Source organism: Gallus gallus, chromosome Z (assembly GCF_016699485.2).
Source record: "Gallus gallus isolate bGalGal1 chromosome Z, bGalGal1.mat.broiler.GRCg7b, whole genome shotgun sequence".
NCBI lineage: Eukaryota > Metazoa > Chordata > Aves > Galliformes > Phasianidae > Gallus > Gallus gallus.
Genome location: NC_052572.1, coordinates 24,650,403 through 24,665,437, shown reverse-complemented (window position 1 = coordinate 24,665,437; position 15,035 = coordinate 24,650,403). Strand labels below are relative to the sequence as shown.

The following is a 15,035-nucleotide window of genomic DNA, read 5'->3' as shown; positions in this document are numbered from 1 at the left end:
GGTGTTAGTAATGTCACCTCCAGAATCTCAGCGTACTCTCTAATCTCTTTCTCATCACCCTGGGTAGAGCTTAGACTTGCCATCTTTTCAGGCTCAGAGAAAAAATTCAAGCAGTAAAACAGTGCTCAGCAGTAGGAAAGCTGCTGCCTTTAATTTAATCACAATGAAATCTCTTAATTGTAACCCAGAGAAGAGACTTTTAAATAAACTCCAATGTGTTACAGCTAACACTTGAGATGCAAGGTAGAAGTCAGTCACGTATTTTTCACATTAGCACAAGTTGAAATTGGTTTCTAGAAATAACACTGAAAATATCATTAAAAACCATTGACCTGCCTTAAGCAAAGAATTCACAGACTCTTTTTTCTACCCTTCCTGTTGCAAATATCACAGTACTGAGTTACTAACTAGTCAAGCTGCAGTACATTTTCAATATTTTTCTAAGTACCTATTTCTTACAGGAATAGAAGCTGACACAAGTTCTGGGCATTTTCTCTTAAATGATTTTCATTTTCAAAATACACTTAAGTCTTGCTTACCTTTATCAGAGATGGCAGCAGCAACCATGCTATATGTACTTCCACTTAAGCCATTCTTTGCTAAGACATCTAAGTGGCAGTTCTATAGCAAGGAAACATATTTTCCCCATCCTCCTTTCCAAAATGCCTTCTAGCTCCTTTCTATCTCACTTGAGAAAATTTCCAGACCAAAGCTGCATGGTATTTACCTTTCCCCCATCCTAAAAAGGATTGCTGCTCTAAGGATTAGTGTAGTTCAGCCATGGGAAACTCAAAAACCTGGTAGTCTTGGAAAGAAGGGGAGCAGAATAGTGTACAACTATTGGCTTGAGAGACCAAACAGTGCTGTTGTATTTCCAGGGAAGATTTACTGTGTGTTATCAATGGATAACACTCTTCTGCAGTTGCATTTCAGTGAAATTGGGAACTCTCACCACATCACATCACAGACAGACTCTGTACCTGGACTAAAATTTGAGGTCACACCATAAATACACAGGTGCCACTTAAGCTCTTTACTTGCTGTCCCAAAACTGCTTCTCTCATGGTCATACATTCTACCTTGAATGTCACAGCAATGATGTAGTATCAGCAGAACCGCTCAGTAGACTGAGTGTTTTTTAATTACAATTATAGATCAGGTGTCTAAACTGTAGTGTTCCCTTTCACAATCTTTTGTTCCAACATCAAGGAAAATACACAGTGAAACATTTGTTCTTCTGTATTCCACCCTCCTAACTCCACGTTCAGTCTAAGAAATTCATTAGTGAGACAAGTTGCACAAATGTCCCACACCTCTTACTTTAAAGCACATTGTTTCTTACTGTCCTTCACTTAACTGTTCATGTTAGGACACATTCAGCAGCTGTTTCCAGCCACTAATAAAGCAGCAGGCTGTACCTGTGTAGTCAGTAGGAAAGCCATTAGTGCTCTGCATTCACATCCTTCCTGCATAGGAAGACCAAGTGAATTGATAGCACACCGTGCAGCCAGCAAGGGACTGGATGGGTGGAAAAAGGACAGTGTGGGGCATCTTGAGCAAAACAAAGAGAGAGTGAACCATCTGATACGGCAAACGCGTGTGCATTTCAGGTTTATGAAATAACTTACAGGAAGAGTGAGGAAGAAGAGGAAAGGAGAAAAGCAAATACGGACTTTACTAAGGTAAACTAGAACCAGAGAGCAGGTGACAGATTATTGCCTATAAGTTGCAGCCCAAATCAGATATATATATTTTTTCCCATAAGTTAGGTTCAGTTACTTTTCTCACTGAGAGAAAGGTATTTATGGATCCTGACTTAGCAAAGAAAGACCTACCTGTGTAAAGAACAAAGGTGGAGAAGTCAAAGGCAAACTCTGAGGTTGTTCCCCAGCTCCACTGTCTGATCACTTGTATGATCTGAACTATGATACAGACATCATCTTTGCATCTACATTGCTGACAGCAAAGTCAAAAACAAACAAACAAACACACAAACAAACACACACAACAGAAAAATATTCCAAAGTAAAAGAACTTATATTTTAGCAAACCCAGAAAAATTGGGACATATTGCCCCAGAGAGTGAATTAGATGATCTTTAGCCTGAATGATCCTATGATTTTGAGAACTACCTTCTACAGGCTTGATTAGCTTTTAAAGTTACCTTCAAAAATAGGCATATTTATAATTCATTAGAAAATCTGCATTTCATAAAGAAGAAACCATATACAACTTGTACTTTTCCAGCTAGCAAACCTAACACTGTAATGGGTGATGGTGCCTCACTTTACGTCATCTTTGCGTTTACTTCTTTGTTACCTAGGAAGCAAGCACTGCCTTATTTCAGACTACTTAAATCAAAGACATTGTTCAACCCAATTCAGTTGAAGTAGCACAGAACTGCACGTTGATTAAAATTACTTACTTCAGTTAAGTTTATTATGCTGGTGGGTTTTGTTTATAAAATTATGATAGAGAAAATAACTCAAACACAAATAAGAATGTGTGTACGTACTTATATATAAATAAAAAGCCATCAGCTAACTAGTTATGCTTGACTTGGCTGAGGCTCGGTCCTCTGGCATCCCAATGTCTACCGCTATTAACCTCTTTCCACGTGAAAAGTCTGCTTTTTGTATGTCAGTACTGATGTGTGAATCTGTAAATATTGTAAATATTTCATATTCTGCCAAATGTCTATAAATCGCATCAAGTCAGCTGTAAGATGTGGCAAGTCACCAAAGCAAGCAGCATACACATAAAAAATAATCCCCATTTATTTGAGAAACAGAACATAAGAGATATAATCAACTGTGCACACACAAACTTAATCATAAATATCTTTGATCAACAATTAGTACTGTGCAATCAGCCCACAACAAACATCCATAGGTTTCTAAATGGTTGACAAGGTAGTAGAGCATTGTTGTTCCCATTTTACAGTTGGAACAGAAAAGCCAGGTATTTGTCTGAAGACACAAAGGAAAACAGTGTCACAAATAGGAAAAAGGTCCATGACTATTCATTCAAGCCCAAACTCAAGCCATAACTATGTTGACCATGACTGAATTTTAAAAATCTGATTTTTCAAAAAACTGAGACAAAGGAATGAGTTGGTTCCTAAAACTCGAAGAAGAAACTAAGCCTTCTTGTGGGCACAGGACATGATCATTGTTGTGGCAATCCAAGGATGAATAAAACCAGATACCTGAACCCACGCATGAGAAGAGTACCCTTCATAAGCACTAGATATGCAGAAATGGCACAGTAGCACAGAGCAAGCTGGACCACAAGGCCCACTGGAACCACCAAAACTGAGCTGGTGGCACAGCAAAATTGTGAAGAATCCCCAGAAATGCCGGAGGGCATTTCTTAGTCACAAAGGTTCTGTGCTGACTAACACCTCCCTCACGCTATGTGGCAGCCCAGCTGAGAGGAGGCTGCCCAGCCCCTTCCTGTGGTGAGGGCCATGGGCAGCGTGGGCTGCCTTGGAGCACAGCTACTCCAACACTGTCCTACCCTGAAGCAGAACTTCCCTGGGCACAGACCAGCCTGGGACCATGGATGCACGAGTCTGTGAGGCTTGCACAGAAAGCCACTTCTACGCAAGGCCTTCCTATCTGCAGCGTGACTGTTTGTATGATTGCTGCTGGACACAGCGTGTTTTGCATTTCAGCACAGCACCACCGTGCTGAATACTGGTTATAAATAGCACTATTTACCCACTGCACGTAAAAATGCTGTCTCAGAAGGACTGGGATTTCACAGGAGGATATTTCTATTGTCAGGGATAGAAATGAAGGCAGACATCTTTTGGCATGGTTACCTGTACTGCCCTTGAAGAACAGTGGAGCATTATTTGCATGTGTTCACACACATTGCTTCAATCCACCACCACCCATTCCACAAGCACAGCACAGCCCCAAACACAGACTGCTGAAAGACAAACCACGCGCAGCCAAGCTGGGAGAAGGGCACAATGCTATTGTGGCATGCAAGGGTACTTCTTCCCTTGTGCCCCCCAGAAGTGTTCCCATCACAGCCCTGTCAGCACCTGCAGGTGGGTGGCAGGGCACTCTTAGTTGTGTCTGTGAGCTGGACACTTCCAGTTTTCCTGAGGTAGCAGATGCAGAGGTCTTTGTTTCATACCTTAATGGAAAAAGTGCAGGAAAAGGAGACAGGCGAACAAGCATGATGAGATTTCTTAGGAAAGACATGAACACACAATGTTAAACAGGTTTCTGAAGTATTCCATTCGGGTAGACAGTACCAGGGCCTCCAAAAGCAAGCCTTACCCTTCCAGAATCACCTTGAAGAATAGTTACGGGATTGTTGTGACAAGTTAAAAAACAGTCAACCAGAGAGTTGCTAATTTCACAGATAGTGTCCAGATACCTCTCTCTTCAAAGTCCTGAACTTAATGTAGAAGGAACTCTTCTGGTCAGGGTCGGAGAGTCCCAGGCCCCAAGCGATAGCAGTACACAGTACGAGCAGCTGGAAGGACAACATTGCTACAGAGAGGCATTTGCAGGATTGATACGCAGAAAATATTTGTCAGAAGACAAATAAACCCACTCTTTTTGTTGCTCCGCCAGTTTTTCTGCCAAGCATTTTACCAGGACGGGATCTACTTTGGAGTCAAACTTATTGGCAAACCAATGCCCATAATTCATAAGCCATCTTAATTCTGCGGCCCCATAGATGCAAACACTACGAAGGTGCGTACCAGTGCATGGGGGATACAAATGGTCTTCAAGGTAATTCCATTTCACCAAACGAGTTTTGCTCTGCAAGTCTGTGATGTCTTGGGCGGACCTCGAAAGCTCCCCAGGCACCCCAGGAACACGCACAAGAGTGGCCCAGAAGTGTTCATCTGGAGAGTAAGTATCCCTCGACCAGTCAAAGAAGTCTTTTACAAGGGAGCTGCTAAGGGTGTACTGAATAAAAGCTCGACTTAAAACAAAATAGGCACTGCCAACAAATACTTCGATATTATGAGGTGGTGGGTTCTTGGAAATGTTGGTTTTCACAGGCATCTGCATGTATTCATAAGGCACTTTCATGAGTTCATAATGATAAGTAAATCGTTCTCTTTTGCTACTACTTGGCTTTATGGTTTCCAGCATGTTTGCCCCATCGAGTTTCTTCAGTTCAGCAACCAACTGGAAATTTGATCTCAAAGGGAAATCTTGGCCGCACAAGTTAATAACATACTTCCAGGGAACCGCAGAGTCCATCAGATCAGACAAACAATTCAAATCTGCTTGCAGTCTTGAAATATGTGCATAGTTCACCATCTCCAGTTTTGATGCAATGAAAATATTGGGGAAACATTTAGCTAGATTGCTCATAGCGGACTTAAAACTTTTAGCTGCTTTCTGGTCATAGTGAATGCAGTATATATTTTGATGACTGTACAGAGAGTGTATGAGCCTTTCAACCATCACTGCATCTTTGTGGACAACAAAAGAATAGGCGATTGGAAAACTCTCCTCCTCTGGAGAAACAGGTATCAGGTGGTATTTCCTCAGTGCACGATACATGTCGCAGTCATTTGTCATTGCAATGATATCTTCATCATCTAAATCAATTATATCTTTCCTTCTTATCTCTAAACTCTTGCCGATTTCCTGGGGATCTTGCTCGTATATAGATGAACAGTTGATTTCATACTGGAAGTGGTTTCTAAGATAGGAATATCTGTTTCTAACATAAGAAGAAGTGCTCAAGAAGTGCTCAACCAAATAAATACTCTTCGGTGGAAAAAAGTGTCTTTCAACGTGGAGGAGCTTCAGGAGTGCAATCACCCACCCTGTGAAACACAGGATCAGAATCTTCCTTCTTGTGGGACACCTGTAGGGAAACTTATGCCTCTTCATTCTGTAAGAAAACAGAAATATATTGATATTTTACAAGAGGAACGATGCTCCAGAGGCAATTATGTCTTTACAGCATAAACATCACCTTTCTTCTTAATTCATCATGTTAATTCAGAGACAGGTTTTGCCACAGTAATAGGCAAAGATTTCATTACCCCAACTATCTGACTGAAGGCAATAAAACATCTCTGATTTCAGATAATAACCAGCTAAATAATAAGAGTGTTGGAATAGGACTCCTGCTGTATATTTTCCAGAGCACTTTTATGTATTTATTTATTTTATTTTTGCGGCACAAACAGAGGTAAAGCAACCCTTGGCAGAAAGGCAGAAACATGCCTGTCTTCTTAAGTGAGTAGGATTGAGACTTTATTTTCTGAAGCAATTCCAGAGAATTCAACAGGAGGACTAAGAGACTCTCTCATGAGCCTGCAAAGAATGCATGCTTAACAGTAGGCATTAGGACAGAAAAAAAATAAAAGAAAGAAAGAAAAAAAAAAAAGAGAGAAAACATTTACTTGAAAGCTTTAGAATTCAATCAGAGCATCCTCATTGTCCTTAACAGTGGGGCTGGACAGTGAAGTCCAAAGAGAAACGCATTTCCTTCCTGTCCTTTCCCATCAGGGTCTGACATGTCCGAAGTCCAGATTTCTTCTTGAAGGTACTGCTAATCTGCCCTGAAAGAGAGAGACAGATGAAGACACAGCACGTCCATCCACTGGAGGTAGTATATAACACAACCTTTGAAGGCAGGTGGGGGCAGCAGTGAGAAACAGTGCGTATGTCTTGCTGTGTGAGACAACCTCGGCTGTGAATGCAAAGCAGAGGCAAGGCCCTTTTTTTATGAAACAGGATATACAGCACCATTCCTGTGAAACAGTTTAGCAACTGAGGTATTACAGCAATGAGAGCTCAATACAACGATCTGGTTTCCATATAGTCTTGCCTTATCTGCTGAGCGCAAGCATAATTGTTAATGTTCCTGAGCTAGTTAGACTAGAGTCCACATCCAAGTGAAGCATTAGCTTAAGCTCCATTTCCTTGCTACATTGCACTGTTATTGTAGAACAGCTCCCTGCATTTTCTTTTGGGAAGAAGATGGATCAGAATGCTTCATAGGGCCCACTCACTTTGCCAGCTATGTTCAGACCTGTTACTGGCTTTGAAACTTCGTACGTACGTGCACAGTCAACAGAAGGATGCGTGTAACCTGCTGTAAATCTTATGCAATACTGTTGCAGTGACAGAGAGACTTCAGTTCAAGACAGGAACAGTGTGGCCTTTTGCAAACCAAAGAGATGATTTGGGAGTGTTGTACATAGTCTCATTTTGGGAGACTGCCTGCACAGTGGGCAGCTTGCCTCTAGGTCTCTCACGTCATTCTCTGCTTCCTCCTTTTTGGACAAAAGACAGGACACAGGATACAGACAAAGCACTGTGTGTTCTCTGGTTCCTGAAGCTGAGGTGCCTGTAACAGATGACGGTGCCGTGGCAAAACAGGCCCAGTCAGTTTCAGCATTATCCACGTGGATGGATGGCTCAGCACAACCCTTCCCCTTCATTCCCTACGACAAACATAAGGCAAACACCTGTAGTGTTGTGCCTTCTCCTCAACTGTACCAACCTCAACAGGAGCTATGCTTCCACGCAGAACTGCATCATCAATCCTTCAAACCAAGTGCTGGAGCTTCTCTGCATCTCTTCATAGTTTTCAGGCGTGGCTGCAGGCAGGAATAAGACAGTGGGATTACCAGAAGTGACTCAATTGCCTGCAGATTCCATATAGGCATGTAAAATCAAGAACAGAGATGTGCATGCAACTCTTCGTAAGAGACTAATGTGTATCTTTAATGCACCTGTCATGGCCAGGTCTTGCAACCTCTAGCTTTGCAGTCTCAACCTGTCGAGATGGAGCTGTTTCATTAGTCTCTCTCCCTGTGTTTTCCTTTCTCTGTTATTTCTTCTCTGGGAACGACAGAAAGGAGAAGGAAATGTCACCTTCCCTGAATAGATGCATGCAGCCTTGATGTAAGCTATTCATGCAGGTGCTCACTCAGGTTGACCAGGCCTGCCAGATCCCCCGGCATGCTCTATGCTTCACCTGGGGATGCTGGGAAGGGCCTGGGAAAGGGACTGCACAGATATACCCAATTTGTAAAAGCCAGAGCTTGGCAGCTCTCTAGGTTGTACAAACAGCCAGCAAGCATACTAACAAATGATCAGAAAAAACAGGTCTGACCCTCCAACGCTCCATTATCATAAAGGCAGTATACCACTTTCTCCCTTAGCCAGCACTTGCTCGCCTTCAAGCCTTCTCCAAACTAATATGTAACCAATGACTTAATGTCTAATCCAGATTTCCCTTTAACCTCTTTCTGTTGTCATCTTCCTTCTCTCTTCAGCTCTTCCTTTGCAGGAAGCAGGAATGTAGAGTGTGATCTCTCTGGCAGCCCACCTTGTCACTCCGCCCGGTCGTCTCCCTACCCACCAAGGACAACCAATATCACACTTGGCTGAACAAAGCTACTTCTTTCACAATGGCAACTGAGAGGCTGGAGAAAGAAAAACAAAGCAAAACAAGCAAACACACTCTCCAGTGCTCCAAAAATCCTATATGTACATTAGTCCTGGCCAGCTCCACCCAGCATCAAACATTCTGTTTCTAGGTGAACCAACAAAAAAGCCAAGGAGACAGTTACCTCCTTAAAACTACCATTCCAGACCACCAGATTCTGGTGCGGTGTGGAGACAGGTTAGGATAAGAAAGAAATCACCTGGATAGCACTGAGGTTTTTATGTCTCGCTGATGGGCAAAACACCTACGCTCAGCTCAGCTGAATGCTGCTATGTTCTATGCAGGAGAAAGAGGTTATAGAAACTCAGAAAACTGTGGTGATGTGGTTTGAATTCCTTGCGGTGAATCAAACTAAGGAGCACTGGTGAGAAACCTCAAGTCTTCCACAGAATCCCTTTGTTATGGAGGCTCTCCCCAATCCTGGCCAGCTCGTATTCAGATGATAGCACCAGAAGATAGCAATTAAACCCACAGCCTCGGCTGCTTTTTTACAGCTCACAACAATGTCACTGTCACCACAGTGGTAAGCAGAACCAGGTCGTGTATGATCCCACCCACTCTTCAGCTACACAATCAGTACCCACAGTCTCTCCTGCTCACCCCTAGCACATTCAGTTCACAGTCACCGTTGTTGTCTCCAAAGCCACGCTCAGTGTACTGGTATAGCAGCAACAGCTTTGCTTGTTAGGCACAAAGCGTTTGCCTCTAACCAGGACAAGAGAGGGATTTCCTGAGGAACAGTATGAGAGAAGAGGATGGAAACCCTCAGCCCAGAAGAGCCACCAACAATCTCATCGGCTTTTGGTTGAAGTGCACAGCTCTTACTTCTTAGCACATGCAGGACTTGAAGCCCCTCTCACACACAGCACTGCGCCACACACACCATCATCCCTGGAGGAGGAGGAGGGAATGAACAGCGGGCAACAGGCAGTGAGAGCCACCTGCAACTGCCTAAAGCACGCGCCTCACCTAGCACTGACTGCAGTGCATATCATGCTCATGAGTAATTTTTCTCTCAAGTACTAACTACGCAGGATCAACGTTCACTCTTCTGCACAAGGATTTTTTACTAGGAAGAGGGGATGGCGTTGCCATCGTACCTTGCTTCCTAAAATGTGTCTCTCCCACATACGAGAACACTCCTGAAGGAATTAATGGAGAGTGGCCACGTCTGATAACCAACCCACATTGTACGTCTACGATATACACACGCACAGTATCAGGTCCACGCATTCACTGGGAGGGATGCAAAGTACTGAATGACTCAGAGGAGGTAAGTGAGGGTTTTATTTATCCCTTGCATCTGTAATGCAAGAACAAGGGATGTTCAAAGAAAACAGACATGCAACAAATACAAGGGAAACACATGCACATTGTGTAAGAACACATGCACGTGTTTATAGTTTGTATATGTGTTTATACATGTGGTTATAGTCTGTCAGAAGACATCCTAAAGACCACGAGCTCAGCAGGATTCAAGAAAGAATTAGGCAATCAGCTGGCTATTCGGAGTTTCTGGAGTTACATTAGCCAAGACATAAATATGGATGAAATCTCAGTTCTCTGGCACCAAGACCTAAGGCAATTAGCAGCTGCCAAGAGCCCTAACTGGAAATTTTTACCAACAAAATGCTTACTGTGACCACTGCTCTGTTCTCTGAGTTTCCTTTTATTTCCTTTTGGACCAGAATAGGGACTGATAGTTAAATTCATTATAGCACTATTTCCTTCTACCCAGGGAATAGCTGGGTTTTCTGTATTTTCCACCCTGCAAGAAGCCATTCTGAGCAGCTTTATACCTTCAGACTCTTACAAACATTTGCTTTGTGCAACTGTGAAAGCTGTGCTGTTACGCCAAAGGACAAACAAAGGGAGAGTTTCACACCCCCCATGGACTTCAGCCAGGCATCAAGTCTTTGCTGCAGAGACAGAGGCAGGATGTTCTTGATGAAGAACAACACCTTTTGTCAGCAGAACAAACCCTCCTGAGTAGGACTAAGGGAAGCGTGAGCTGGAAGAGAAACTCCCTCCTCACTTCCACTAGACTAGAAGGCCCAGTTAATGCATGGCGCTCCACTTGGGCAGCAGTGCTCTGCTCTCACCTATGGGGGTACGTTTCAGCTTTTGGGAGCTTGCAGAAGAGTTCTGCAGCTCTCCTGTGGCTTGCAAATCACTCATCAAAACCTGTAAAGCCCACACAATCAGAATATAGGCTTTTTTTCTTCTCTCTGTCCTTGAATACTATCCAAGTAAACAGCATTTTGACTCATCTCGTGGCGGCATAACTCAGTGTTGCTGGAATTAAAGCGATGGAAAAACCTGTAAGAGAGACTTCCTTAGCAGGGATTGTTCCTGAGCCTCATCATCTCGCAGAGCACTGAACCTGTTGAAAGTTATGAGCAGAGCTTGGCCAGCTGAGGGAAACACGGGGAGGAGGGCCACGCTGAAGGCAGAAGTACATTAGAAAATGCACGCTTGGAATTGGGCAAGTTTGTTCTATCACAGGGACATGGAACTAAGAAAAGTGGCAATAACACGTGTGTGTTTACATATTATGTGTATTTTGGGTAACCAGCAAAGATCTGGGGAAGTGAAGTATGAAAATGACCGCAGCAAAACTGTTACTGCCACAGTCACTACTTGCTGCGCTCAGCTGGCTGTGCAGAAATTTACCTCCTTGAGAAAAAAGGTGTTCCTGCTTGCAAACTGGTCAGCTGCAGAGTGCCCAGAAGTATGCCCTGCAGTATCATCATGTATGTGGAAAGCAGAATTTGCACTTGTACGCCAGCCAGAGGCAACACGCTTTGTGTGCCAGCACCTGGTACAGCTGACACCAAGCTCATACTGGAACACTTTCACACTTTCACAGAGGCAGAAGTAACGTTCACCAACATGGCAAGCAAGGCAAATTGAACCAGTGTTTATTTCTCTTAGCTTTTACAATGCAGCTTACTGTGGTACAGCAGGAAAACATAGACATGTGTAATTTCTACTGTGCGGCTGCAGCTTGTCGAGATGTTAACTGCTTACAGGGTGAAACCCAAGGAAAGGCTAATTGAAGGTAAATTAAAACCCACTTTTAGTATTCTTTTGGGAGAGACAAAAAAGAGAAGTGTTAAACCAATTATAATTCCAGCTCAGCAGGCCCATAATATTTCTAGGCACCACTGGGTACGTGCTCTGCAAAGTGGCTCTCCCTTCGCCACTGACGCTTGCGCTCAGACCGAATGGGCAAAGGCAAAGTAATCCGAGGTAATCACATTTGGTCTTGTTTTTCAGCCTAGCTCCTGAAACTAAACTGGAGCAGAGCAAAATTTGTTTATTCATTCGCATCTTTTTAATCGAAAAGATGTCATATCATTCTCTGTAAAAAGAAAGTGTAAAAGGTATAGGCGGTAACCCTGGTCCCTCGGGCAGAGTCTAAGGGAAAGCAGTGATCAGCCTGGCAAGAAAGCACTCTTGCAGCCGAACACTGTGTAAATTTTATTGCATTCTCCTCTAAAGACACCAGCTTAACCCTCTGTGCACTATCACAGAGGTAGTCAGGCAGCTCCAAGTAGCATTTGTAACTCTCCTATATTACACGCCTCGTGTTATTTATAGCTGTACAACATCAAACATCTACAGTGCTGTGAAAACAACACCAATCAGAGCAAACCTGATTTAGAGTGTGCCTACGTGAAGTTTTGCTGTTTTAATTACATCTTTGCAAAACTAGACCTTTGAAGCTATTGTGCCTTCTCAGTGCTATGAGGGCAAAGGAACTATCATTATTCAGATAGTGAACTGCAAAACCGGGGTAGCACAGGACACCATACCCGGCCCAGCATCTCCTCCCTTAGGACCACGCATAAGGGAAGAGGAAGAGGAAAAGAACATCCATCACTGTGTGACATGATGGCCCTGGAGGGAAAATCAGGAGATGACTGTCTGAGGAGGAGCAGAAAACTCAGAAATTAACCTGTTGAGTCACAATATTAATCAGGATGTTGTGGTCCAGAGCTAAGTCTCTAAAGAGCCTGATGCAAACAAGGAGCATGCAAGTTGGTTTATTGAGAATCACATTTGGTACAGCGTGCATACCCATTCTTTCATATCAAAAACAAGTGTAAGACACCACATGGGAAACCACACTACTGTGCTGTCATGCATTACTGCTTAGCATTGCCCCACAGTGTCCTCGAGTATTTTGTGACAGGAAGCAAAACTCACCATGGCACAAGCACTTAGAGTGCTTCTGGATCTGTTTCTGATGAAGACCAGAGGAGAATCTGTCCCATACAGTGACTCTGCCTGCAGCCCAGCTGGCCATCCCTCATGCCCCTGTACTGGCAGTGCACACCAGAAAGTACCAATGCCTGCTGCCTTGCTTGCTGTGGGCCGCGCTCCCCTGAAGAACCATCCCCTGATATACCCTCTTAAGAGTCTGCTTTAACCCATCCAAAAGGGCAACCATATCATTGGCCTCATCTTGAACACCTCCAGTGATGGTGATTCCAGCACCTCCCCGGGCAGCCTGTGCCACTGCCTCACCACTCCTTCTGAGAATACTTGTTTCCCAATACCCAGCCTGCATCTCCCCTGGCACAACTTGAAAACATTCCCTCTCATCCTATCATTTTGTGTGTGTGTGTGTGTATGCACGAGAGAGAAAGAAACTTTTTCTGCTTGTTATTCTGCTTATTTTTTGGTGTTGGGTGGCACTATTGGACCTGTCCTTGTCTGTAACCCAACAGTTTTTAACGGGAGTTAGCATGGTTATCATGGTGCTTGTGTAGGAAAGTTGGTGCTGCATTGCTGGAGGTCCCATAAGAGACTGCTGCAGATGAGTGATTGCAGTCTCTCCTCTCCTTCAAACTCTTCCTTATAGGAACTCCACACATCTTCTGTCTGGCCATCACCTCTTCTGAGAGGCCACTACCCTTTGCTGTTACCTGAGAGAAGAGACTGACTCCCACTTTGAATCCTGATCATGCTGACTTGCCAAGAGCTTCTTAACCAGATTATTTGCAACTGCAAGGAACTTTGCAATTCACCAGCACTCAGTTTGGTACTCTCCTCATATGTGCTGTTTGGAGATCCTTGCTGCCCAGCCCAGCGCTGCAGGAGGGGAAGGAGCTCCGGGGGTGGGATGGAGGTGAGTCAGCAGAGCTGCCTGAGGAAGTTTGCACTGGGTCTGCCTGTAGCAGTCCCTGCACCACGGCTCCCTGAGGAAGGCTGTGAGACAAGCTCCAGTCAGCACACACCAGCCCCCCTGCAGTGCCCTCTGCCAGCCCATCCTGAAGGACTGTTTGGTAAGCAAACAGGAGTCCAAGTTCAGCCAGCAGCTACCTGGATCTGCAGAAGAACAACAGCCATGGCCTTCCTTAGCACACCTCTCCCCCTGATGTATCCTGCTTTGTTTCTACTTCAGTGTGTGCCACGCCAGAGGGCCAGCTGGGGACCACCACCGTCCGTTGGCATGGCAAGGTGTGTTGGCTGCTACCAAAAGAGGGATTTCTGAAAAATTCAAGTTTAATATAGGCAGCACTCCCCCCAGTGTATCTGGAATATATGGTACTCATGATAAATAAATACCATTTTGGGCACCCTGATTTTGTGCCCGCACAGAGCAAGAGTTAAGAAAAAAAGAAACACAAACTCCAAAGACGAATCTGTAAGAGAAGAAGAAATGGAGATAGAGGGTAGCAGGAGTCCTCCTGCCACTGTGCTGTTCTGTCTCCCACGCAGAAGCCCTGCTGAGCAGGAATGAGGCTCCTCCCCCATCGCTCAGGTGGAAAAAAGAAAAACAAACACAAAAATACGATGACTTAGGCATGAGTAAAGTACGAGCAGCAGAAAATAAGTGGAAAATGATGAAAGAGGAGAACAAAGAGAGGGGCCAGTGAAAATAGGTGCTCTTGTACAAGTGGCATTAAGGAAAAAAATAAAAGCAAACAGCAGCCAGGCAGGTGTGCCATCTGACATGCTGCTCCTCCAGCCTCAAAGGCACCTGAACCAGAACCAGTCCGCACCTTTCCTTGCAAACCAGACCAGCGTGCAATCAGCAGCACAACCACACAGCAGCAGGGGCAACGGGAATAATTCTCCCTCCTCCAGGCAAAAACACTCTGGGAAAAGATCTCTCTCCTCTCCCTCGCTGAAGACCTCTGTTTGCTTTATGCAGACCCACTCCCACAGCTGTGCAGACCTGGCTGAGATGTTTCCATCACTATCTGTGCAGAAGGACACAGTTCCTTCCTTTGTTTCTCCCTCTGCTCTGTACAAACCGAGTTGCTGAATGCAGAGCAGACCACGTTCCTTGGAGGTGAGGAAGGCGAGGGAAGAGATGCTCTCTGCTAAGTGATTTCCTTCTTGTGGCAAACAACCTGGCTGAGTCAAACATTCTCTACTTGATTATTCAATGCTGTTGGCTGGAAAAAATAATTTATTCACTCACTGGTGTTTACTGGTGCTAGCTAATAATTTTCATTGCAAATTTATCTACGATAGGGATCTCAGAGCTCCTGGAGGAGTACTTTATGCTGGCATCAGATCTAGATCAGTCAGCTCTATCAGCTCTGCCTGTTTTTCTACCTGGT

General features: G+C 44.2%; 1 protein-coding gene across 6 annotated transcripts in view; it reads right to left on the bottom strand.

Moving 5' to 3' along the window:
• Positions 1 to 2,759: 2,759 nt before the first annotated feature.
• GCNT4 (glucosaminyl (N-acetyl) transferase 4, core 2) overlaps positions 2,760 to 15,035 on the bottom strand; it is an 18,251-nt gene continuing 5,975 nt past the window's right edge. For 2 of the 6 annotated variants that reach the window (XM_004937350.5, XM_003642961.6), the window contains 3 exons: positions 7,504 to 7,600; positions 6,398 to 6,556; positions 2,760 to 5,880 (listed from right to left, as the gene is read on the bottom strand). In XM_004937350.5, coding sequence (XP_004937407.1) covers positions 4,512 to 5,879 — 1,368 coding nt within the window. In that variant the 5' untranslated portion in view covers position 5,880; positions 6,398 to 6,556; positions 7,504 to 7,600 and the 3' untranslated portion in view covers positions 2,760 to 4,511. The other 4 variants (XM_046905796.1, XM_040656084.2, XM_040656087.2 and 1 more) reach the window with 4 other exon arrangements.